Source organism: Oncorhynchus nerka, linkage group LG10 (assembly GCF_034236695.1).
Source record: "Oncorhynchus nerka isolate Pitt River linkage group LG10, Oner_Uvic_2.0, whole genome shotgun sequence".
Taxonomy (NCBI): Eukaryota; Metazoa; Chordata; class Actinopteri; order Salmoniformes; family Salmonidae; genus Oncorhynchus; species Oncorhynchus nerka.
The window spans coordinates 15381567-15404383 of record NC_088405.1 but is presented as its reverse complement, the minus strand read 5'-3'; the positions used below and the strand labels follow the sequence as shown (position 1 = coordinate 15404383).

At 47.2% G+C, this 22817-nt stretch overlaps 2 protein-coding genes across 4 annotated transcripts in view; both read right to left on the bottom strand.

The window, feature by feature from the left end:
• Positions 1-15401, bottom strand: part of tarbp1 (TAR (HIV-1) RNA binding protein 1) — a 37002-nt gene extending 21601 nt beyond the window's left edge. For both annotated transcript variants that reach the window (XR_010464810.1, XM_065023051.1), the window contains exons 1-18: positions 14320-15401; positions 14068-14171; positions 13894-13963; positions 13653-13801; positions 12321-12373; positions 12077-12174; positions 10946-11081; positions 9322-9418; positions 9087-9176; positions 7571-7727; positions 6785-7111; positions 6425-6522; positions 5201-5353; positions 4746-4975; positions 1899-2124; positions 1377-1565; positions 227-432; positions 1-72 (exon numbers count right to left, since the gene is read on the bottom strand). Coding sequence is in view for 1 of the 2 variants with exons in the window: in XM_065023051.1 (XP_064879123.1) it covers positions 1-72; positions 227-432; positions 1377-1565; positions 1899-2124; positions 4746-4975; positions 5201-5353; positions 6425-6522; positions 6785-7111; positions 7571-7727; positions 9087-9176; positions 9322-9418; positions 10946-11081; positions 12077-12174; positions 12321-12373; positions 13653-13801; positions 13894-13963; positions 14068-14171; positions 14320-15331 (3467 nt within the window). In the remaining variant the exon portion in view is untranslated. The remainder of the gene's footprint in view (positions 73-226; positions 433-1376; positions 1566-1898; positions 2125-4745; positions 4976-5200; positions 5354-6424; positions 6523-6784; positions 7112-7570; positions 7728-9086; positions 9177-9321; positions 9419-10945; positions 11082-12076; positions 12175-12320; positions 12374-13652; positions 13802-13893; positions 13964-14067; positions 14172-14319) is intronic.
• Positions 15402-17354: 1953 nt separating this feature from the next.
• The window catches only part of zgc:172136 (uncharacterized protein LOC566376 homolog), a 32969-nt gene continuing 27506 nt past the window's right edge, over positions 17355-22817 (bottom strand). For both annotated transcript variants that reach the window (XM_065023049.1, XM_065023050.1), the window contains exons 10-15: positions 22688-22756; positions 21227-21401; positions 20704-21012; positions 19324-19458; positions 18902-18972; positions 17355-18791 (exon numbers count right to left, since the gene is read on the bottom strand). In XM_065023049.1, coding sequence (XP_064879121.1) covers positions 18489-18791; positions 18902-18972; positions 19324-19458; positions 20704-21012; positions 21227-21401; positions 22688-22756 — 1062 coding nt within the window. In that variant the 3' untranslated portion in view covers positions 17355-18488. The remainder of the gene's footprint in view (positions 18792-18901; positions 18973-19323; positions 19459-20703; positions 21013-21226; positions 21402-22687; positions 22757-22817) is intronic.

The window sequence follows — 22817 nt, the reverse complement described above, 5'->3', positions numbered from 1 at the left end:
CTGGGGACTGCAGTGTTAGCAGCACACTCCTCTCCAAGCCTCTCCACATAGACCTGAACCTCCTGGATCAGCCTATGGAGAAGACAATCCATTATCCAGACCCTCAGTCCACAACAACCACTCCAATAACACACTCTCTCACATTCTCTGTCTCTCTCTCACACCTCTCACATTGTATCTCACATTCTCATTCTCTCACTCACATTCTCTCACACTCCACACCCACCTCTGGTCCCTCCTGAACACAGGTCCATACACACATGCCTCAGCCAGGATGTCAAGGTGCAGAAGGGCACTGGAGAACATGGCATCTGATTGGCTCTGGCCTTCACTTCCTGGGTCAGAGGGCAGCCAGGTGTGGCAGCAGTGTTGGATCAGAACGTTGAATACACCGGTCTTGGCCTGGGAGAGTTCCATCAACTCAACGGCTATCTAGAGATTGAGAGGAGTCAGTAGTGGATTAATTACACATCAGTTGTGTCCACATCAACACTGTGTTTAAATACTCATAATAACCACAACATATTCTGTTAAACACTTGAAACTAATTGCCAAGCCACATTTCTTCAAGTAGTGAATATGTAGCACGTTGCCTGCCACAACATAGATCTGTCCATACAGACCTGGGTTCAATTAGGATGTATTTTCTTTAAAATACTTTAGCTGCTCTTGATTGAGCTAGCCTGGCGAAATGGAACCAATAGAATAGTCTGTCCATCTGTGAGCTCAGAAAACAGCTCAAAGTAATTGAAAGATTTTAAACACCATTTGAACCCAGGTGTTGATACCCCATGCCTCCCTCTAGTTACCTGTTGTAGAGTAACAGTGAACCCAGGTGTTGATACCCCATGCCTCCCTCTAGTTACCTGTTGTAGAGTAACAGTGAACCCAGGTGTTGATACCCCATGCCTCCCTCTAGTTACCTGTTGTAGAGTACCTGTTGTAGAGTACACAGTGAACCCAGGTGTTGATACCCCATGCCTCCCTCTAGTTACCTGTTGTAGAGTAACAGTGACCCAGGTGTTGATACCCCATGCCCCTCTAGTTACCTGTTGTAGAGTAACAGTGAGCCCAGTACCCCATGCCTCCCTCTAGTTACCAGTAACAGTGAACCCAGGTGTTGATACCCCATGCCTCCCTCTAGTTGCCTGTTGTAGAGTAACAGTGAACCCAGGTGTTGATACCCCATGCCTCCCTCTAGTTACCTGTTGTAGAGTAACAGTGAACCCAGGTGTTGATACCCCATGCCTCCCTCTAGTTACCTGTTGTAGAGTAACAGTGAACCCAGGTGTTGATACCCCATGCCTCCCTCTAGTTACCTGTTGTAGAGTAACAGTGAGCCCAGGTGTTGATACCCCATGCCTCCCTCTAGTTACCTGTTGTAGAGTAACAGTGAGCCCAGGTGTCTGCTCCTCTGTTAATTCCAGCAGGCTGTGGTGAAAGGCCATGGTCACAAAGCCCTGCAGGGTGGGCCAGAAGTCATGAGGGTTACTGCTCAGTCCCAGCACCAGCTTCCAGGAGACAGTCACAGCCTCTACACACAGGGCCTCCTCAGACAGCGCCACCTGGTGGGGGGAGGGGAGAAACACAGGTTCACTATTTCATATTGCCTTATCAGAAGCCATATAAAGCAGGACATAAATGACTTGGCCACATGACCACTGAAACACTGTTGCAGTCTAAATCAGCTGTTAAACAAAACCAAGGCTTGGATTTAACTGTCTTTCCCCATAGACTGCTTACAAGGTAAGGAAACATGTTGTTTTGTAATTTGGGTGAACTATTCCTTTAAACATGGTTATTGGTGTGGACAAGCCTGTAGAGAGCTGGGTGAGATAGAATGTCTCAGCCAGGTAGTGGACATGACAATATCAGCTGTAGTCAATGCTAAGACTCACCTGTGGCAACATGGAGGCCATGAAGTCCAGTACAGGCAGTACCAGGCCACTGGGTAGCAGAGACAGAGCCTCTATAGCAGCCTGGAGGGACCCTGACGCCCTGGGGAGCTCCAGGGGCCCGGGTGGTCCTGCTCTCCTCCCGTATCCCAGGCACGTCCACTGGTCCCGGATGAAATGAGCTGCCATACGGCCCCAGTCCTTGAGGAGAGGACCCTGCTCTGAAACACTGTGACAGATGACAAACTCTTAATATTTCAGAGATATTGGCAAGGCCCACTGATTACTACTATCTCCCAGACAACACATCTACTAGGGACCTCTGATTACTACTATCTCCCAGACAACACATCTACCAGGGACCTCTGATTACTACAATCTCCCAGACAACACATCTACCAGGGACCTCTGATTACTACAATCTCCCAGACAACACATCTACCAGGGACCTCTGATTACTACAATCTCCCAGACAACACATCTACCAGGGACCTCTGATTACTACAATCTCCCAGACAACACATCTACCAGGGACCTCTGATTACTACTATCTCCCAGACAACACATCTACCAGGGACCTCTGATTACTACTATCTCCCAGACAACACATCTACCAGGGACCTCTGATTACTACTATCTCCCAGACAACACATCTACCAGGGACCTCTGATTACTACTATCTCCCAGACAACACATCTACCAGGGACCTCTGATTACTACTATCTCCCAGACAACACATCTACCAGGGACCTCTGATTACTACAATCTCCCAGACAACACATCTACCAGGGACCTCTGATTATCAAAATTAGAGCTGTGCAAAATAGCTTTTAGTTTTAGGGAAAGGAGAAAAAAAAACTAACTTGCCAAATAGTTGTGTTAAGATGTCTTAAAACGACTAGAGTGGGTCTAAGAGGTTTATTGTAATATGTTCTGTTGTATTTAAATTCATATGTGCACGTGAGTTATAGGTCCTGTGGCTCAGTTGTAAAGCATAGCATTTGGAACACCAGGGTTGTGGGTTCTATTCCCACGGGGATCAGTATGAAAATAATAAAACATATGAAAAGGTATGTACTCACTGCTGTAAGTCCCTTTGGAAAAGAGTGTCTGCTAATTCATTTCAAACGTTTTAAAAAACAAGAGGTATGTGGGTGGAGGAGGGTTAGGCTGGGTGGTGTAATATGTATAGGTAACAGGAATGTGGATGTTGTGTTTTTACTTTTCTATGTTTAACATTTCTTAAGGACTCTTGGAAGACTAGCCCTTGGGCTAAAAGAGATCCTAATAAAATCTATGAATTTCTATTGGACACCAAATAATCTGCAACACAACCAAAACAAACAGCAAATACTGGCTTGATGTAGTCATTGTGTGCTGGGAATATGGGACCAAATACTGGCTTGATGTAGTCATTGTGTGCTGGGAATATGGGACCAAATACTGGCTTGATGTAGTCATTGTGTGCTGGGAATATGGGACCAAATACTGGCTTGATGTAGTCATTGTGTGCTGGGAATATGGGACCAAATACTGGCTTGATGTAGTCATTGTGTGCTGGGAATATGGGACCAAATACTGGCTTGATGTAGTCATTGTGTGCTGGGAATATGGGACCAAATACTGGCTTGATGTAGTCATTGTGTGCTGGGAATATGGGACCAAATACTAAACTTGACTACTTTAATACACATAAGTTGATTTGACCTGATACTTTTGGTCCCATTAAAAGGGGGGACTATGTACCTTTCATTTCTATACGGTTCACCCTATATGGAGGACAATACCCTCAAATTAAAGCTGTCAGTCTGAACTTTAACCTCATGGTCATTGTATCAATCCAAAGTGCTGTAGTACAGAGACAAAACAACAACAAATGTGTCACTGTCCCAATACATTAGCAGCTCACTGTATGTAGATGTGCATATCCTTGACACAATCTCCATTTGACCTGTAACCTCTGGGTTTTCTCCCACATGTAAATTCCAGGTTGAACAGCAAATTATTGAAAAGCATGTGACCAAAACAGTCACAATTTAGAGCCGTGACTGGCAGAGAAACGAGGGTCATATAGTGTTTATACTAGTGGTTTACTATACAACACCTTGTCCTGATGATACAGTACATTGACTGGCAGAGAAACGAGGGTCATATAGTGTTTATACTAGTGGTTTACTATACAACACCTTGTCCTGATGATACAGTACATTGACTGGCACCTTGTCCTGATGATACAGTACATTGAGAAACGAGGGTCATATAGTGTTTATACTAGTGGTTTACTATACAACACCTTGTCCTGATGATACAGTACATTGACTGGCAGAGAAACGAGGGTCATATAGTGTTTATACTAGTGGTTTACTATACAACACCTTGTCCTGATGATACAGTACATTGACTGGCAGAGAAACGAGGGTCATATAGTGTTTATACTAGTGGTTTACTATACAACACCTTGTCCTGATGATACAGTACATTGACTGGCAGAGAAACGAGGGTCATATAGTGTTTATACTAGTGGTTTACTATACAACACCTTGTCCTGATGATACAGTACATTGACTGGCAGAGAAACGAGGGTCATATAGTGTTTATACTAGTGGTTTACTATACAACACCTTGTCCTGATGATACAGTACATTGACTGGCAGAGAAACGAGGGTCATATAGTGTTTATACTAGTGGTTTACTATACAACACCTTGTCCTGATGATACAGTACATTGACTTGCAGAGAAACGAGGGTCATATAGTGTTTATACTAGTGGTTTACTATACAACACCTTGTCCTGATGATACAGTACATCTGCATTTCAACAATATACTACACAACGTGTTCTGTACTGACCCTGCTGACTGAGCTGCAGTTGGAGGTTTCAGCAGGGTCTGGTTGAAGTTGACCAGAGAGAGAGGAGGGGCTGGGGGTGGAGCAGGGGAGTAGAAGTAGCTAGACAGATGGACCAGTAGAATCGTGGTCTCTGATTGGAGGTTGAACACTCCCAACGCTGCAACCTCACAAGTCATGGCCAACGACGCCATGGCAACCGCCCTGGACACCTGACCCGCCACAGAGGGGATCTAAGAGAAACACACACAAGTCCCTTCCAGTTTTATAGTGAAAACCATGGTGAATATAAACATGACATGACAAATAGCAGTTCAACTAGTCTTTTTGAAATCAGAGTCTAACTGCTAAAGAAAATATCCCATTATTCAAATTGACACATGAATCCAATGATGTATGAAGTGACTAGCGAAGGAGAGCAGCCTGAGAGAGGGGAGGTCGATCCTGGAATACTGTACCTGGTCAGCTTCTAGGGTCCTCAGGACGTATCTGAGGAGTCTGGGGAAATAGGCCTCCTGTACCTTGGAGTGGTTCCACTCTAACACACTGTACATCAGCACCACCTCCTTCAGCACTGACAGGTAGAGCTCAGCACGCTCTACATCACATAGCTGGAGAGGACAGACAAACAAAACACAGGCGGAGGAGAAATGCAGGTACATGATCAATGTTGTAGGATGTGAGATTGAGTGAGTGACAGTGAGTGAGTGAGAGAGAGAGTGAGTGACTGAGTGACAGTGACAGTGAGAGCGAGTGACAGAAAGCGAGAGAGAGTGACAGTGAGTAAGTGAGTGAGTGAGTAAGTGAGTGAGTGAGTGAGTGAGTGAGTGAGTGAAAACGAGAGTGAGTGACAGTGAGTGAGTGAGTGACAGTGAGTGAGTGACAGTGAGTGAGTGAGTGAGTGTTATTGATTTTATGAATAATGACTAAATGATGTATACATTTAACATAGAACTATAACTAACAGAATTACTACCCTGTCACTGTATGACACTTATTAGAATCATAAAACTAAATCTAATGTGTGTAGTTTTAGTCAAAAATTAGAACAAGGACTTTCTGTTCCTTTTTAGTATGTAAGCAGGGTGTAAGTGAGAAACAAAATGGAGCTATCGTCAGAGAGGCTGGAATACTGTGTTCCTTACAGGACATCCTGTCCCCACCCAGGGAGGGGAGAGACCTGGGGCTTGTAGTAGATGGAATACTGTGTTCCTTACAGGACATTCTGTCCCCACCCAGGGAGGGGAGAGACCTGGGGCTTGTAGTAGATGGAATACTGTGTTCCTTACAGGACATTCTGTCCCTACCCAGGGAGGGGAGAGACCTTGGGCTTGTAGTCGATTGTTTAACAGGTGGCAGACTATTTATGAGTAGAAGAAGACTTGTGAACTATGTTGCCATTGTATCTGAGAGGAGGAGGGACATTTATGACAAAATGTGAGGTATATAGACCAATGTACCGGAAATCATAGGCAGAGCTCTCATAAATAAACATTCCTGACCATTGTAGCTGGGCCTCCGTCTGATTCATTCCAACCAGTTTCCTACAAATTCTGGGTACCAGGCTGAGTAATCAATTCAATTGGGTTTATGAACACTGAGAACATAATTATCTTGACAGTGAGTGAGTGAGTGAGTGAGTGAGTGAGTGAGTGAGTGAGAGAGCGAGAGTGTGTGTTCACCTCCTGTAGTTCTCCACTCAGTCTTCGGAGGATAAACTCCTGAATGGGCTCCACCACGCCCAGAACCAGCGTTTCCATGGAGACCGTCACACTGTCTTCTGTATGAGACAGAAGACAAAAAAACATATTATTTTTAAACAATGAATGACATCTTATTTTGCATGTTTCCAGTGTTATGAATCAATGTGGATCATTACTAAGAATCCATTTGAATCACTGCTATGTATCACTACTTGAGTCAAGTTGAGAAGAGTTGAGTCGAGAAGGGTACAGTAGAGTACAGTAGAACACAGCACAGTAGAGCACAGTAGAGTAGAACACAGTACAGTACATTAGAATACAGTAGAGTGCAGTAGATACCTTGTTCTTTCTCTACTGCAGCAGGGGTTTGTCTGGCTGGTGTGAGCTGCAGTACTGCAGCAGGGGTGTGTCTGGCTGGTGTGAGCTGCAGTAGTCGTAGCAGCAGCTGCAGGCTCTTGTCAGTCTTGCGTAGCGGCAGGTAGACATTAGTGTGGAGCCTGCTCAGTGTGTCCAGTAGGGGGCGTAAGAGCGAGTCCATCCCACCGCTGACACCAGTAGTCTGCTCTCCTCCAGACCTCTGAGTCCTCCCCTCTATGTCAACACACAGTAGGATGGCCTTGGCTAGCAGCTCCGCCTCTCCTGGGTCTGGGACACTGTCTGTCTGGTCTGTTGGACGGCACAACAAAGTTAATCAGTACAGTCATCTATTCTGTATACTAGAGGTGAGTCCATCTACACATACTCGTATCTGTACCTGTTGATATTCTTGATCGGATAATACTCAGAATTGGAAAAACTGATTCACTGGTGCCAGCCGGGACTCACCTGTGCCAGCCGGGACTCACCTGTGCCAGCAGGGACTCACCTGTGCCAGCAGGGACTCACCTGTGCCAGCAGGGACTCACCTGTGCCAGCAGGGACTCACCTGTGCCAGCAGGGACTCACCTGTGCCAGCCGGGACTCACCTGTGCTAGCCGGGACTCACCTGTGCTAGCCGGGACTCACCTGTGCCAGCCGGGACTCACCTGTGCCAGCCGGGACTCACCTGTGCTAGCCGGGACTCACCTGTGCTAGCCGGGACTCACCTGTGCCAGCCGGGACTCACCTGTGCTAGCCGGGACTCACCTGTGCTAGCCGGGACTCTGAGGAAGAGCTCCATCTGGTGTTGGACGTAGCCTCTCACAGTCTCTCTCTCTGGAGAAGTACTGGTACTGGTACCATCTGCTGATTCTCTGACACAGGGCCTGAAGCTGCCTTCACTGTCAGCCAGCCAGTCACACAGCTAGTGAGGAGACACAGAAACACAAAGGACAACTGATGGAAATACAATAAATATTTTAAAAACTGTTTGAAAAGATCAGAGCTCTTCCCTCATTCGACCCCCACACATTACCTGATTCCAGAGAACAGAGCTCTTCCTCATTCCACCCCCACACAGTACCTGATTCCAGAGGACAGAGCTCTTCCTCATTCCACCCCCACACAGTACCTGATTCCAGAGAACAGAGCTCTTCCTCATTCCACCCCCCCCACACATTCCACCCCCACATTCCTGATTCCAGAGGACAGAGCTCTTCCTCATTCCACCCCCACACAGTACCACAGTACCTGATTCCAGTACCTGACAGAGAGCTCTTCCTCATTCCACCCCCACACAGTACCTGATTCCAGAGAACAGAGCTCTTCCTCATTCCACCCCACACAGTACCTGATTCCAGAGGACAGAGCTCTTCCTCATTCCACCCCCACACAGTACCTGATTCCAGAGGACAGAGCTCTTCCTCATTCCACCCCACACAGTACCTGATTCCAGAGAACAGAGCTCTTCCTCATTCCACCCCCACACAGTACCTGATTCCAGAGAACAGAGCTCTTCCTCATTCCACCCCCACACAGTACCTGATTCCAGAGAACAGAGCTCTTCCTCATTCCACCCCCACACAGTACCTGATTCCAGAGAACAGAGCTCTTCCTCATTCCACCCCCACACAGTACCTGATTCCAGAGAACAGAGCTCTTCCTCATTCCACCCCCACACAGTACCTGATTCCAGAGAACAGAGCTCTTCCTCATTCCACCCCCACACAGTACCTGATTCCAGAGAACAGAGCTCTTCCTCATTCCACCCCCACACAGTACCTGATTCCAGAGAACAGAGCTCTTCCTCATTCCACCCCCACACAGTACCTGATTCCACCCCCACACAGTACCTGATTCCAGAGGACAGAGCTCTTCCTCATTCCACCCCCACACAGTACCTGATTCCAGAGGACAGAGCTCTTCCTCATTCCACCCCCACACAGTACCTGATTCCAGAGGACAGAGCTCTTCCTCATTCCACCCCCACACAGTACCTGATTCCAGCTCTTCCTCATTCCACCCCCACACAGGACAGAGCTCTTCCTCATTCCACCCCCACACAGTACCTGATTCCAGAGAACAGAGCTCTTCCTCATTCCACCCCCACACAGTACCTGATTCCAGAGAACAGAGCTCTTCCTCATTCCACCCCCACACAGTACCTGATTCCAGAGGACAGAGCTCTTCATCATTCCACCCCCACACAGTACCTCATTCCACCCCCACACAGTATCTGATTCCAGAGGACAGAGCTCTTCCTCATTCCACCCCCACACAGTACCTGATTCCAGAGCGGTGTTCCTCTACGTAGAGACTCGTCTGCTCTGAAATGCACCAGCAAACTAAACACATCATCCAATGTCACTAAGGTCTGCAAAAGATGGAACAAAGACAATCAAAATGGCAGTTGCTAAACAGATGTTGTCATTTGTACGCTGACAGCTATAATCTCTTCTTCAACACTCTATTTGGGTGCAAAATGTCATCACAGCCTCAAACACATCATCGTGTCTTACCACATCTGTCAGGGAGAGGGCACTGTTCAGCAGGAAACACTGGGCAGCTCCTCTCAGTAGCACCTGGTGGGTGATCATTGTGCAGCGGAGCACCTCCCTGAGATACAACACAGAAATCATTAGGGACAGTTTCCCAGACACAGATTGCCCCAAGCCATCGACTTGAACAGTCTGTTCAACGGAGAGTCATAGAATCCACACTTACACACCAAGAAATAATTAACCTTATGTCAAGTGACAGTCTTAGAGACAATGTCTGCATCTGGAATGGTACCCTATTCCCTATGCAGGCAGCCAGGGCCCAGGAGAGGGCAGGGAGGAAGATGGGACAGGGCCCAGGAGAGGGCAGGGAGGAAGATGGGACAGGGCCCAGGAGAGGGCAAGGAGGAAGGTGGGACAGGGCCCAGGAGAGGGCAGGGAGGAAGATGGGACAGGGCCCAGGAGAGGGCAGGGAGGAAGATGGGACAGGGCCCAGGAGAGGGCAGGGAGGAAGATGGGACAGGGCCCAGGAGAGGGCAGGAAGGTGGGACAGGGCCCAGGAGAGGGCAGGGCCCAGGAGAGGGCAGGGAGGAAGGTGGGACAGGGCCCAGGAGAGGGCAGGGAGGAAGGTGGGACAGGGCCCAGGAGAGGGCAGGGAGGAAGGTGGGACAGGGCCCAGGAGAGAGCAGGGAGGAAGGTGGGACAGGGCCCAGGAGAGGGCAGGGAGGAAGGTGGGACAGGGCCTGAGAGAGGGCAGGGAGGAAGGTGGGACAGGGCCTGAGAGAGGGCAGGAAGGAAGATGGGACAGGCTACCTGAGAGAGGGCAGGGAGGAAGGTAGGACAGGCTACCTGAGAGAGGACAGGGAGAAAGATGGGACAGGGTCTGAGAGAGGGCAGGAAGGAAGATGGGACAGGCTACCTGAGAGAGGGCAGGGAGAAAGATGGGACAGGGTCTGAGAGAGGGCAGGAAGGAAGATGGGACAGGCTACCTGAGAGAGGGCAGGGAGAAAGATGGGACAGGGTCTGAGAGAGGGCAGGAAGGAAGATGGGACAGGCTACCTGAGAGAGGGCAGGGGGGAAGGTGGGACAGGCTACCTGAGAGAGGGCAGGAAGGAAGGTGGGACAGGGCCTGAGAGAGGGCAGGGAGGAAGGTGGGACAGGCTTCCTGAGAGAGGGCAGGGAGGAAGGTGGGACAGGGCCTGAGAGAGGGCAGGAAGGAAGGTGGAACAGGGCCTGAGAGAGGGCAGGGAGGAAGATGGGACAGGGCCTGAGAGAGGGCAGGAAGGAAGGTGGAACAGGGCCTGAGAGAGGGCAGGAAGGAAGATGGGACAGGGCCTGAGAGAGGGCAGGAAGGAAGATGGGACAGGGCCTGAGAGAGGGCAGGAAGGAAGATAGGACAGGGCCTGAGAGAGGGCAGGAAGGAAGATGGGACAGGGCCTGAGAGAGGGCAGGAAGGAAGATGGGACAGGGCCTGAGAGAGGGCAGGGAGGAAGATGGGACAGGGCCTGAGAGAGGGCAGGGAGGAAGATGGGACAGGCTACCTGAGAGAGGGCAGGAAGGAAGGTGGGACAGGGCTTGAGAGAGGGAAGGAAGGAAGATGGGACAGGGCCTGAGAGAGGGCAGGAAGGAAGATGGGACAGGCTACCTGAGAGCTTGCAGGCCGTCGGGACCCAGGAGAGGGCAGGGAGGAAGGTGGGACAGGGCCCGAGAGAGGAAGAGGATGGGGACAGCACACCAGTGTTGAGAACCTAGCCGCTGGACAAGCTGCAGCAACACAGGACCTGAGGAGACAGAGGATCAACATTAGACCCTCTCTGATGAACAGTCATTACTGTTACAACAAGCTGCAGCAACACAGGACCTGGGGAGACAGAGGATCAACATTAGACCCTCTCTGATGAACAGTCATTACTGTTACAACAAGCTGCAGCAACACAGGACCTGGGGAGACAGAGGATCAACATTAGACCCTCTCTGATGAACAGTCATTACTGTTACAACAATTGCAAAACAAGCTGCAGCAACACAGGACCTGGGGAGACAGAGGATCAACATTAGACCCTCTCTGATGAACAGTCATTACTGTTACAACAAGCTGCAGCAACACAGGACCTGGGGAGACAGAGAATCAACATTAGACCCTCTCTGATGAACAGTCATTACTGTTACAACAAGCTGCAGCAACACAGGACCTGGGGAGACAGAGGATCAACATTAGACCCTCTCTGATGAACAGTCATTACTGTTACAACAAGCTGCAGCAACACAGGACCTGGGGAGACAGAGGATCAACATTAGACCCTCTCTGATGAACAGTCATTACTGTTACAACAAGCTGCAGCAACACATGACCTGGGGAGACAGAGGATCAACATTAGACCCTCTCTGATGAACAGTCATTACTGTTACAACAAGCTGCAGCAACACAGGACCTGGGGAGACAGAGAATCAACATTAGACCCTCTCTGATGAACAGTCATTACTGTTACAACAAGCTGCAGCAACACAGGACCTGAGGAGACAGAGGATCAACATTAGACCCTCTCTGATGAACAGTCATTACTGTTACAACAAGCTGCAGCAACACAGGACCTGGGGAGACAGAGGATCAACATTAGACCCTCTCTGATGAACAGTCATTACTGTTACAACAAGCTGCAGGACAAACATCTGGCTTTTTGAACTGTACATGAATTTGTCCAATAATAAGACGGTGTATCCTACTGAACATGGCCCAGGTTATTCAGTGCCCTGTGATGAAGCTCTGTTACAGTACCTCTGTTCTCCTGTGGCAGGCTGCTGAAGAACGTGACCATGAAGACCTGCAGCTTGACTCCCAGCTCAGGACACTCTCCTACACTCTGTCCTGCAGTCCTGGAGATGAAGAGACATAACCTTCCTCAACAGTCACTCTAAATAGGCCTAACTCACTACTTCATCACTAGCAGAAACAGCATCATCTGTGGGTCTATAAATCAATATTGTGTTTTGCTGTTGTGCTGCTTTGATCACTGGCTCACCTGTGAAAGAGGGAGCTTTCAGACATCACATCCATGAAAGGACCCAGAATGAACTGAGGAAGAAAGGATAAGAGGTCAATCTCTCATACACTAACCACCTACTGTCCCTCATCATCTCACCCACCAAGACAACAAACTAAACAACGACCGCGAATACACCACTACTGAAAAGGAAGTTGCTGACTATTGTACATTCCCAATCTGTCCTTCATGCCATCACAGTCACCTAATCGTCCCCAGCTTACAATCAGCTCATTCATCCCCCCTCCTCTCCCCTGTAACTATTCCCCAGGTCACTGCTGTAGATGAGAACGTGTTCTCATTCAACTTCCCTGGTAAAATAAGGGTTAAATAAATAAAATAAACAAACTAATAACATAGAAAAGGGAAAAATAGAATTAGGTCAGTCTGGGTTAATGTTCTAACACTGACTGACAACTGTACCAGGTACCTGTGAGAAGGCCGGGGCGAAGGCCCACCTGGAGTCTGGGTTAATGTTCTAACACTGACTGACAACTGTACCAGGTACCTGTGAGAAGGCCAGGGCGAAGGCCCACCTGGAGTCTAGGTTGATGTTCTAACACTGACTGACAACTGTACCAGGTATCTGTGAGAAGGCCGGGGCGAAGGCAGGGCGAAGGCCCACCTGGAGTCTGGGTTGATGTTCTAACACTGACTGACAACTGTACCAGGTACCTGTGAGAAGGCCGGGGCGAAGGCAGGGCGAAGGTCCACCTGGAGTCTGGGTTGATGTTCTATCACTGACTGACAACTGTACCAGGTACCTGTGAGAAGGCCAGGGCAAAGGCCCACCTGGAGTCTGGGTTGATGTTTTAACACTGACTGAGGTACCTGTGAGAAGGCCAGGGCGAAGGCAGGGCGTCAGACCACCTGGAGTCTGGGTTGATGTTTTAACACTGACTGAGGTACCTGTGAGAAGGCCAGGGCGAAGGCCCACCTGGAGTCTGGGTTGATGTTTTAACACTGACTGAGGTACCTGTGAGAAGGCCAGGGCGAAGACCCACCTGGAGTCTGGGTTGATGTTTTAACACTGACTGAGGTACCTGTGAGAAGGCCAGGGCGAAGGCCCACCTGGAGTCTGGGTTGATGTTTTAACACTGACTGAGGTACCTGTGAGAAGGCCGGGGCGAAGGCCCACCTGGAGTCTGGGTTGATGTTTTAACACTGACTGAGGTACCTGTGAGAAGGCCGGGGCGAAGGCCCACCTGGAGTCTGGGTTGATGTTTTAACACTGACTGAGGTACCTGTGAGAAGGCCAGGGCGAAGGCCCACCTGGAGTCTGGGTTGATGTTTTAACACTGACTGAGGTACCTGTGAGAAGGCCAGGGCGAAGGCAGGGCGTCGGAGCACCTGGAGTTCCAGTAGGTGATCCACTCCCTCTCTCATGACGGACTTGTTCTCACTGTGGAACATACGCTGGTACACTCCCAGCAGCCATGACGGGTGGAACAGACTGACGCCTGAGAGAAGACAGATGGACGATTGGTAGGCAGTATTTAGCAGGATATAAAAGGTTTGGGTTGTCACCTTATGGTTGAGAGACACACATCACCTTGACTATCATTGGCTGCTGTTTGGATCAACGTATGGATTCTGTTGAGCACAGGGCGGACCACGTGAATCTACACAACACAGAGGAACGGTAATAGTTTTTTACGACATCATAATGGTGATATAAATGTATAATGCATTAGGAAGAGGGGTTTCATAGCAAGTGTTATCTCACCTGGTTCTCCTCCAGTGTCTCCATAACCAAGGCATAGTCCTCCCAGAACTCTCTGAGCAGCTTGCATCTGTCTGGGGCCCATCTGAATATGATCTCCTCATTATCTGCAAAGGACTCGCATAGTTACAATTAGGTTAAACTATACAGCTTTAGAGACTTGAGTATTATTCTGTATAGTGAAGAACATATGGGTAATATTATATTATAATCAAGCTTGTCTGTCAATGTCAGTCGCATGTATCAGCATCTTACCTTCACTTGACACTGAACTGCTTGGAAACTCAACCGCCTCATCCTCTGACATAGCGACACACCTTTTCAGCAGGTACAACGCCCGCTTCCGGGACACGTTGTCTTTGTGCGTCAGTCCATCTTGTAGAATCCTCCAGAACTGCAGAGAACGACGAGGGTCAGGTCGAGTATAGCTCAGACTTTGAGGAAGGGTGTGTTGCTGTAGTTTAGCCGGAGAGAAGAGATAGTCCGAGAGAGTTGTTAAACACAACAAGGCGCGTTCTGTCACCACAGGTGAGTCCGTGTTTGAGCTGTCACTCTTGTGCCAACTACACAAATCCTCTAAAATGAACCGGAGTTTACTCGCTATCCCATCCTCGCTGTAGCAGTTGAGGAGAGTGAAAATAAGCCGAACGGTGATTTTGGAGACCAGAGCATCCGGCAACGTCTTGATACAGGACATGGCAGATGAGAGGATCGACGTGGTCAATTCTTCGTTGGATGAGAGAGCGGGTAGGATGACTGACATGGCTTCGATAGCCACGTCCATACCCAGCCGCCCCTCACCCTGACCGGGAAGCTCTTCCTCTGTCTCCCCGTCTGGCAGCTGGAAGGATGGCAGGACAGCGCGGGCGACTCGCACCGAAACTACCGTGTCACCCAGTGTGTTGATGCAGACAGAAAGAAGCCTGCACACAGCGATGGTGATTTCAGCCCTTCCTTCTGGCACACGTTTACCTTTGCACGCCCCGTCTCCGTTAGAGACTTTCAACAGAAGTGGTAAACATTGTGTCCAAATGATCGATTCAACTTTTCGTAGAAAGATGTCTCTTTTTGCAATTGAAAAGGCAACTTTGTCTCCATCGTCAGATGTGTCAGACTGGGGTAGTTTACCAATTCCATCAATAAACGTTGTCAGTGCCTCTACTCTTTCTGTGTCCGGCCACGAGTCAGTTGGCCAGCACAACGTGTTAAACAAAGTATCCGGATCTTGGCAACTTGATAAAAGGGCATTGATTAAAATAGAAGACATTTCAAAAGCCGACTTCAATGTGTTCACAGAGATTCATACATGACCTCGTGTTTCTTGTCGGTATGTAAACTTCCTGATACGTCACTCACCGTTGCCAAACGCAACTCTCGCGAGAGAAATAAATTTACAGCAACCCAAAGCTTCAAATTAGCCCTACTGCACCATATTTGCAAATATGTATATAAATACATGTGGCTCACTTAACCTGAGGAATTGTTGTACTCTATACAACTCTATTACCTGCAAGTGGAAAAAGTTGTTTATTTTATTTCAACATCCCTAATCTGAGACAGACCCGCACCACTGACATGTAACCTTTATTTACCTAGGCAAGTCAGTTAAGAACAACAACTTATTTACAATGACGGCCTACCCAGGCCAAACCCGGACGACACTGGGCCAATTGTGCGCCACCCAATCACGGCCAGATGTGATACAGCCTGGATTCAAACAAGGAACTGTAGTGACACCTCTTGTACTGAGTTGCAGTGACTTCGACCGCTGCACCACTCTGGAGCCCCAAATCATTCCTGTCAGATACAAAATCTCCCCCCTCTTTCTCTCACTCTCTTAATAGCAGGTGCACTTGGTGCAACATGCAGGACAGTCAGACTGATTATGTTGGGTGGTTGAGGCAGGACAGTCAGACTGATTGTGTTGGGTGGTTGAGGCAGGACATCAGACTGATTGTGTTGAGGCAGGACATCAGACTGATTGTGTTGGGTGGTTGAGGCAGGACATCAGACTGATTGTGTTGAGGCAGGACAGTCATACTTATTGTGTTGGGTGGTTGAGGCAGGACATCAGACTGATTGTGTTGGGTGGTTGAGGCAGGACATCAGACTGATTGTGTTGGGTGGTTGAGGCAGGACATCAGACTGATTGTGTTGGGTGGTTGAGGCAGGACATCAGACTGATGGTGTTGGGTGGTTGAGGCAGGACATCAGACTGATTGTGTTGGGTGGTTGAGGCAGGACATCAGACTGATTATGTTGGGTGGTTGAGAGGAAGGGCAATTTCAGGAGTAGCAGTAAATGCATGGGTCACATATGAAGCTCATGTGATCTGTTGAGATTCAGTGGATCAGGAGATACTTTTCAGCATCAATGCATATAACAATATACACCAATATAACACATAATGCACCAATAGAAGCCAATAGAACACACACCAATAGACACCACTATAACTCACCTGTTGTATTTGTTTCTACTATCAGTCACTACAATAGTTATGCCTTTCATTGGAAGGAGTGTTCTTGAGTAAATCTACAAAAACATTCAATAACTGGCAAATAAACTGGAAAAATGTCAATATTTCCTTGGATTCGTATTAAGATCATTCCATAGACCAGTGGCGTTGGAACATCACCCCATGCCAAATATCATTGCAAACTCATGATCTTAAAAATCGCTACATTCCATTTTTACATCAAATAATCTGACTGTCCTATTCATAACATTTCTCTTATCAAAATTAAAAGAAACCAATAAATACATTTTTCTAAATGTCTTTCTCAAAAAACGTATATTGTCCCATTCAATAATCCATACTCTTAAATGTTTGTTTGGCGACACCAGTGCAGTTCCCCCTCAACCCCACTAGGGGTCGCAGACTTTGAATAACACTGCCATTGACTGTATTGTATCAAAAAAGAGATCAGTATTTAGGCTTATTGTATCTAATCCAAAGTGCACCAATTACACACTATAGTAACAGAGGTAATGGACCAATATAAAAGAACTGATGTGTGTATTGTTAGCTATTACTGCACTGTTGGAACTAGGAACACAAGCATTTCACTACACCCGCAATAACATCTGCTAAATATGTGTAGGTGACCAATAACATCTGCTAAACATGTGTAGGTGACCAATAACATCTGCTAAACATGTGTAGGTGACCAATAACATCTGCTAAACATGTGTAGGTGACCAATAACATCTGCTAAACATGTGTAGGTGACCAATCAAATTTGATTTGATTTGACCCCAATATGTGCTTTGAGCAACGTACAGAGAGATTCTTAGTCATTGTTTTTATTATTTAATCATTCCAGTGTATGCATGAAGACACAAAAATAGTTCATAATGTGCTTCTCTACTTAGAGAGAAAGTAAAAACATTAGTATAGAAAGATTTAGAAATATAATAGAAAGGTAGTTTGACACAGGAGTGAATGTAATATTGACAAGCAGTACAAGCATGAACTGTTTTTTACAATTTCATTTGAGTTTTGTATAAAAAAAAAAGGACAATACATTGTTGCAGCTATGGCAGACTTGTAATATCATCAAATATTATCGCGACAAAATACAATCTTGTATATGTGATGTTCATTTCAGAGCATTCTTTTTTTATAGACAAACTATCGTTGTCTAATATCTTTTCACTTTTGTTTTGAATGTTCTTAATTGGAAAATGCAAAAATATATATATATATTTTTAAACTGACATACAAGGGAAACAAAAGCAAAACATAAGATTAAAAATGCTGTTGGTTATTTTGAATAATGTAATGATACATTTACACAGGATGTCAACGTGCAGTAAAGTCCTTTGCTCTTCACAATAGACCATAAAGTACTTCTAGAGATACTCCTGGTTCAAACTATGTCACGATTCACACAAACTGAAGAAATTCAATGTTCACCCCTATATTTACAGTTATTGATATGGTTACAATGTGTTAGTACCTCAAAGTAAAAAAAATATAGTAAAATAGTTGAAAATATAAGACAATTATGTACAAAGTATCTACAAAAGGTAAAACAAAAATAGTGTCAAACATGTTCAATAAATATGTAGAGTCTGGTCTGTATTGGGATGGTTATTGAAGGTGATGGCCTCATTCCGTTTCACAATGAATGCTACCAATAGCAATCAATCCTCTTAAAGGTCCATAAAGTCCTCCAACATCTCTGTGCAGCCTCTCCCCTGTATCTGAGTCATACAGTAGAGCACAGGCATGAAGAGGGCCCTCCATGGTCCTTGATGTGACCAGGCCAGTACAGTTCGGCCCGGGAGTGTAGAAACATGACGTTCTACAGTTAGAACTCTAGCTGCATGCAGCCACTCCCCTGTATCCTACAGGTTCATTGGAGGGGGATGTGGGTAGAGAATAGGCTGGAAGAAGGACATTGGTCCTCTGTGTTGTTCTACAGTATGAACTCCAACAGCTGTTCGTCTCCCAGTAGATCCAGAGACAGGCAGTTCATAGACCTGTGTCCATAGAAGGTGCCCTTAGCCGGGCAGTGGAGGGGGAGGTAGTAGCCTCCGTTGTTACACCCTGGGGGGCTCTTAGCGTCACTCTGGGAGTCCGGGAGGGGCAGGCCAAAGGTGTAGCTGTGGGAGGAGTCAGGGGGTAGAGTCGTGCCGAGGGGGGCGGGAGGGGGGAAGAGGCGAACGTCATCCAGGCTCTGGCTGTGGCGGTCCACGCAATGGGATCTTGACTTCAGGATCTGCAATACAAAGAGAGAGTGAGTTTATGAAAGTAATAAGAGCTGGAAGGAGAGGAAACATGGAGTATCCTGAGAAAGGAGGAGGAGGAAGAAGAGGATAGGGGTCTTACCTGTCCCAGGGTATCTTTGCTGCGTAGTGTCACCAGGTCTTCATCTCCGTCTACCTGATCCCCCTTGAATCCTGTTAAAATGACATCACTGTAGTCAGCTAGAGGCAGGTATTTGGACTCCATTTTACACTCACATTTCAGGATGCAAGAATCTGAAATAATATCATATCATTCCCAGGCCACTAGGTGGCATATGAGACTCAATTGTAATGTTCTTTATGAACAAAATGTAAATCTCTGCTAAAGTTTCATTACAACTAGTTAAACTAGTAGCAGTAGTACTTTCCCCCAGATATATATGGAACAAATGAGCACGGGACAATCAACCTCACCTTCACAATGAGTCTCTGAGGTGAGCACGGGACAATCAACCTCACCTTCACAATGAGTCTCTGAGGTGAACACACAACAATCTACCTCACCTTCACAGTGAGTCTCTGAGGTGAGCACGGGACAATCAACCGACACGCCCTCGATCAGCTCAGCCAATCTCAGCATTTCCTCTGGGTCGTCCACAGAAACCTCTCCTGGACTGTCCACACTGGCCTGCTGGGTCTCTGGAGAGGAGAAGCAGAATACTTAGTGGAATTACTACTTTTGAATGAACGATCGATGTCTCCAGTAGTATTCCACTTAGAATGAAGCGATATACACAACAGGTGACATCAATAAGGGATCCTAGTTTTCACTGTGATTCATCTGGTCAGTCTGTCATGGAAAGTGTATCTGGAACAGAGGAATGAATCCATAAATAAAACTGTCTTTGTTCTAATAACCACACTAACATACCATGTAGAATTAAGCAAAGTATTTGGCAAGCATTGTAAGTGGTATTCTAGTGTGGATATTGGAGCGCAGCCACAGTTAACTGAACATGGAGTATTTATTCTAAACCGCAGGTATGTGTGTGTGTATGTATGTGTGTGTGTATGTATGTATATGTGTGTGTGTATGTGTGTGTATGTATGTGTGTATGTATGTATATGTATGTGTGTGTGTATGTGTGTATGTATGTGTGTGTATGTGTGTATGTATATGTGTGTGTGTATATGTACAGTGCCTTGCGAAAGTATTCGGCCCCCTTGAACTTTGCGACCTTTTGCCACATTTCAGGCTTCAAACATAAAGATATAAAACTGTATTTATTTGTGAAGAATCAACAACAAGTGGGACACAATCATGAAGTGGAACGACATTTATTGGATATTTCAAACTTTTTTAACAAATCAAAAACTGAAAAGAAAAATTGGGCGTGCAAAATTATTCAGCCCCCTTAAGTTAATACTTTGTAGCGCCACCTTTTGCTGCGATTACAGCTGTAAGTCGCTTGGGGTATGTCAGCTCATGGTGTTAATTTAGCTTTTCGTGACCTGCGCAGACAACCACCACAACATGTAAAATCCTCAAAGTCGCAGCTGAGAAAGCTGCACCGCTCTGCCAACGCTCTGCCAACGCTCTGCTTATTTTCGGATATATTAGGTCACGAAATCCAACTGGTTGGGTATAATGTTAATAATATGAATGATACGTTAGAAAGACCCAACTGAACGATTCAGAACCCGAAGAATCATATTTGTCTTGGTCAAATGTATTTCATAACACAAGGAAGGTCAATTTCATCGCAAAAGCTTGTTTTCACCCACTCTATGTAGAGTGGATGGACACCATACATAGTGGGAGTAATGTCACCTGACCTAAGATATTGGATCAAGCTGCATCACATACACACTATCAGACTGCCACGTTCTGTCTGACACACACACGCTTCGATTGATACCTTACACTCTAACCTCCTCCCTCACCTTCCTCCTGCCACTCCTCTTCATCAGTGCGTGCTTTGTCGCCCGTGTCCACGCCCGAAGTGTGAGAACTCCCGTGACTCGCCGCCGAACTGAAACACTTCTCCATCCTCTTCCTCAGCTCAGTCTCCTCCTCCATGGACGCCATCTCCATGGAGATGCTGCTGTGTTGCAGTGTCGCATCGCGGTCTGCCTCAATGCCCGAGCTGGAGGTAGAGTGTCGGGACAGGCCGGGGCTGCCCCCCTCGCTGCCCCCTGGATGGTCTAGATCCAGGTCATCACTGATGTACGACTCCCTGTAGCGCTTCTTCTCTGGAGGGGGACAAAGAGGGAAGGAGGATGTTCAAATTAAGCTATTAATTCACAGAGGAGAGGAGAGGAGAGGAGAGAAACACTGGAAATTTGGCTTCAAACAGATTAAAATGCAAATGCAATCAAGAACATTAGTTATGTTACTCCATAGATAACCATTAGACCTCATCTCTAATCACTCTGAAACATATTACCCTCCTCTCTCCCCACTCACCCTCGCTGTCCTCCAGCTGTCGGAGGTGTTTGAGGGCAGGCTGGAGACTGAGGTAGAGTCGGTGGCTGTTGCTGAGGTGCAGGAGGAGGTGGCGCGAGCGAAACGGAGACCCAGTGTAGTAGACCAGCTTCCTGGCCGACGGCAGACCATCTGGCTGGATCTCAAATTTCTTTCCCTGAAGGAACAGGAGAAGGGAGGGCAACATGATGACATCATTATTTATTTATTTGACCAGGTAGATTGAGTAAGAACACTAGGCTGCAGGTAGCCTAGCGGTTAAGAACAGGTAGCCTAGCGGTTAAGAGCAGGTAGCCTAGCGGTTAAGAGCAGGTAGCCTAGCGGTTAAGAACAGGTAGCCTAGCGGTTAAGAGCAGGTAGCCTAGCGGTTAAGAGCAGGTAGCCGAGCGGTTAAGAACAGGTAGCCGAGCGGTTAAGAGCAGGTAGCCGAGCGGTTAAGAGCAGGTAGCCGAGCGGTTAAGAACAGGTAGCCTAGCGGTTAATAGCAGGTAGCCGAGCGGTTAAGAGCAGGTAGCCGAGCGGTTAAGAGCAGGTAGCCGAGCGGTTAAGAGCAGGTAGCCGAGCGGTTAAGAGCAGGTAGCCGAGCGGTTAAGAGCAGGTAGCCGAGCGGTTAAGAGCAGGTAGCCGAGCGGTTAAGAGCAGGTAGCCGAGCGGGTAAGAGCAGGTAGCCTAGCGGGTAAGAGCAGGTAGCCTAGCGGGTAAGAGCAGGTAGCCTAGCGGGTAAGAGCAGGTAGCCTAGCGGTTAAGAGCATTGGGCCAGTGACCGAAAGGTTGCTGGTTCGATTCCCCAAGCTGACTAGGTGAAAAATCTGTCTGCCCTTGAGCAAGGGACTTAACCCTAGTTGCTCTGGATAAGAGTGTCTACTAAATGACTAAAATGTCCATGTGAAATGTAACAGGAGGACATGGTGGAATCCTACACAGCTCAGTGTAATTAAAACCCTCATTAAATAATCATTCTAATACCACTTCATTTAAAAGATAATGGGAAGATAAGAGCATGGCTTTAGTAAGGCTGTGGGTTCAATTCCCACCGGGATCACCTCCACTAACAATGCATGCACTCAGTGGACGTCACTTTACATATGCTAATATAGAGTGGAGGGTACCAGGAAGGTGAGTCGTCACTTTACATATGCTAATATAGAGTGGAGGGTACCAGGAAGGTGAGTCGTCACTTTACATATGCTAATATAGAGTGGTGGGTACCAGGAAGGTGAGTCGTCACTTTACATATGCTAATATAGAGTGGAGGGTACCAGGAAGGTGGTCACTTTACAGGAGTGGAGGTACCAGGAAGGTGAGTCGTCACTTTACATATGCTAATATAGAGTGGAGGGTACCAGGAAGGTGAGTCGTCACTTTACATATGCTAATATAGAGTGGAGGGTACCAGGAAGGTGAGTCGTCACTTTACATATGCTAATATAGAGTGGAGGGTACCAGGAAGGTGAGTCGTCCCACATTGGACCAGGGGAAATCATAGAGAAGCTGGCGGATGTTGTCCGCCTCCTGGGGAAATCACACACACATTACAAAGACAAAAGACATTGATTACACTTCCATTGAAGGG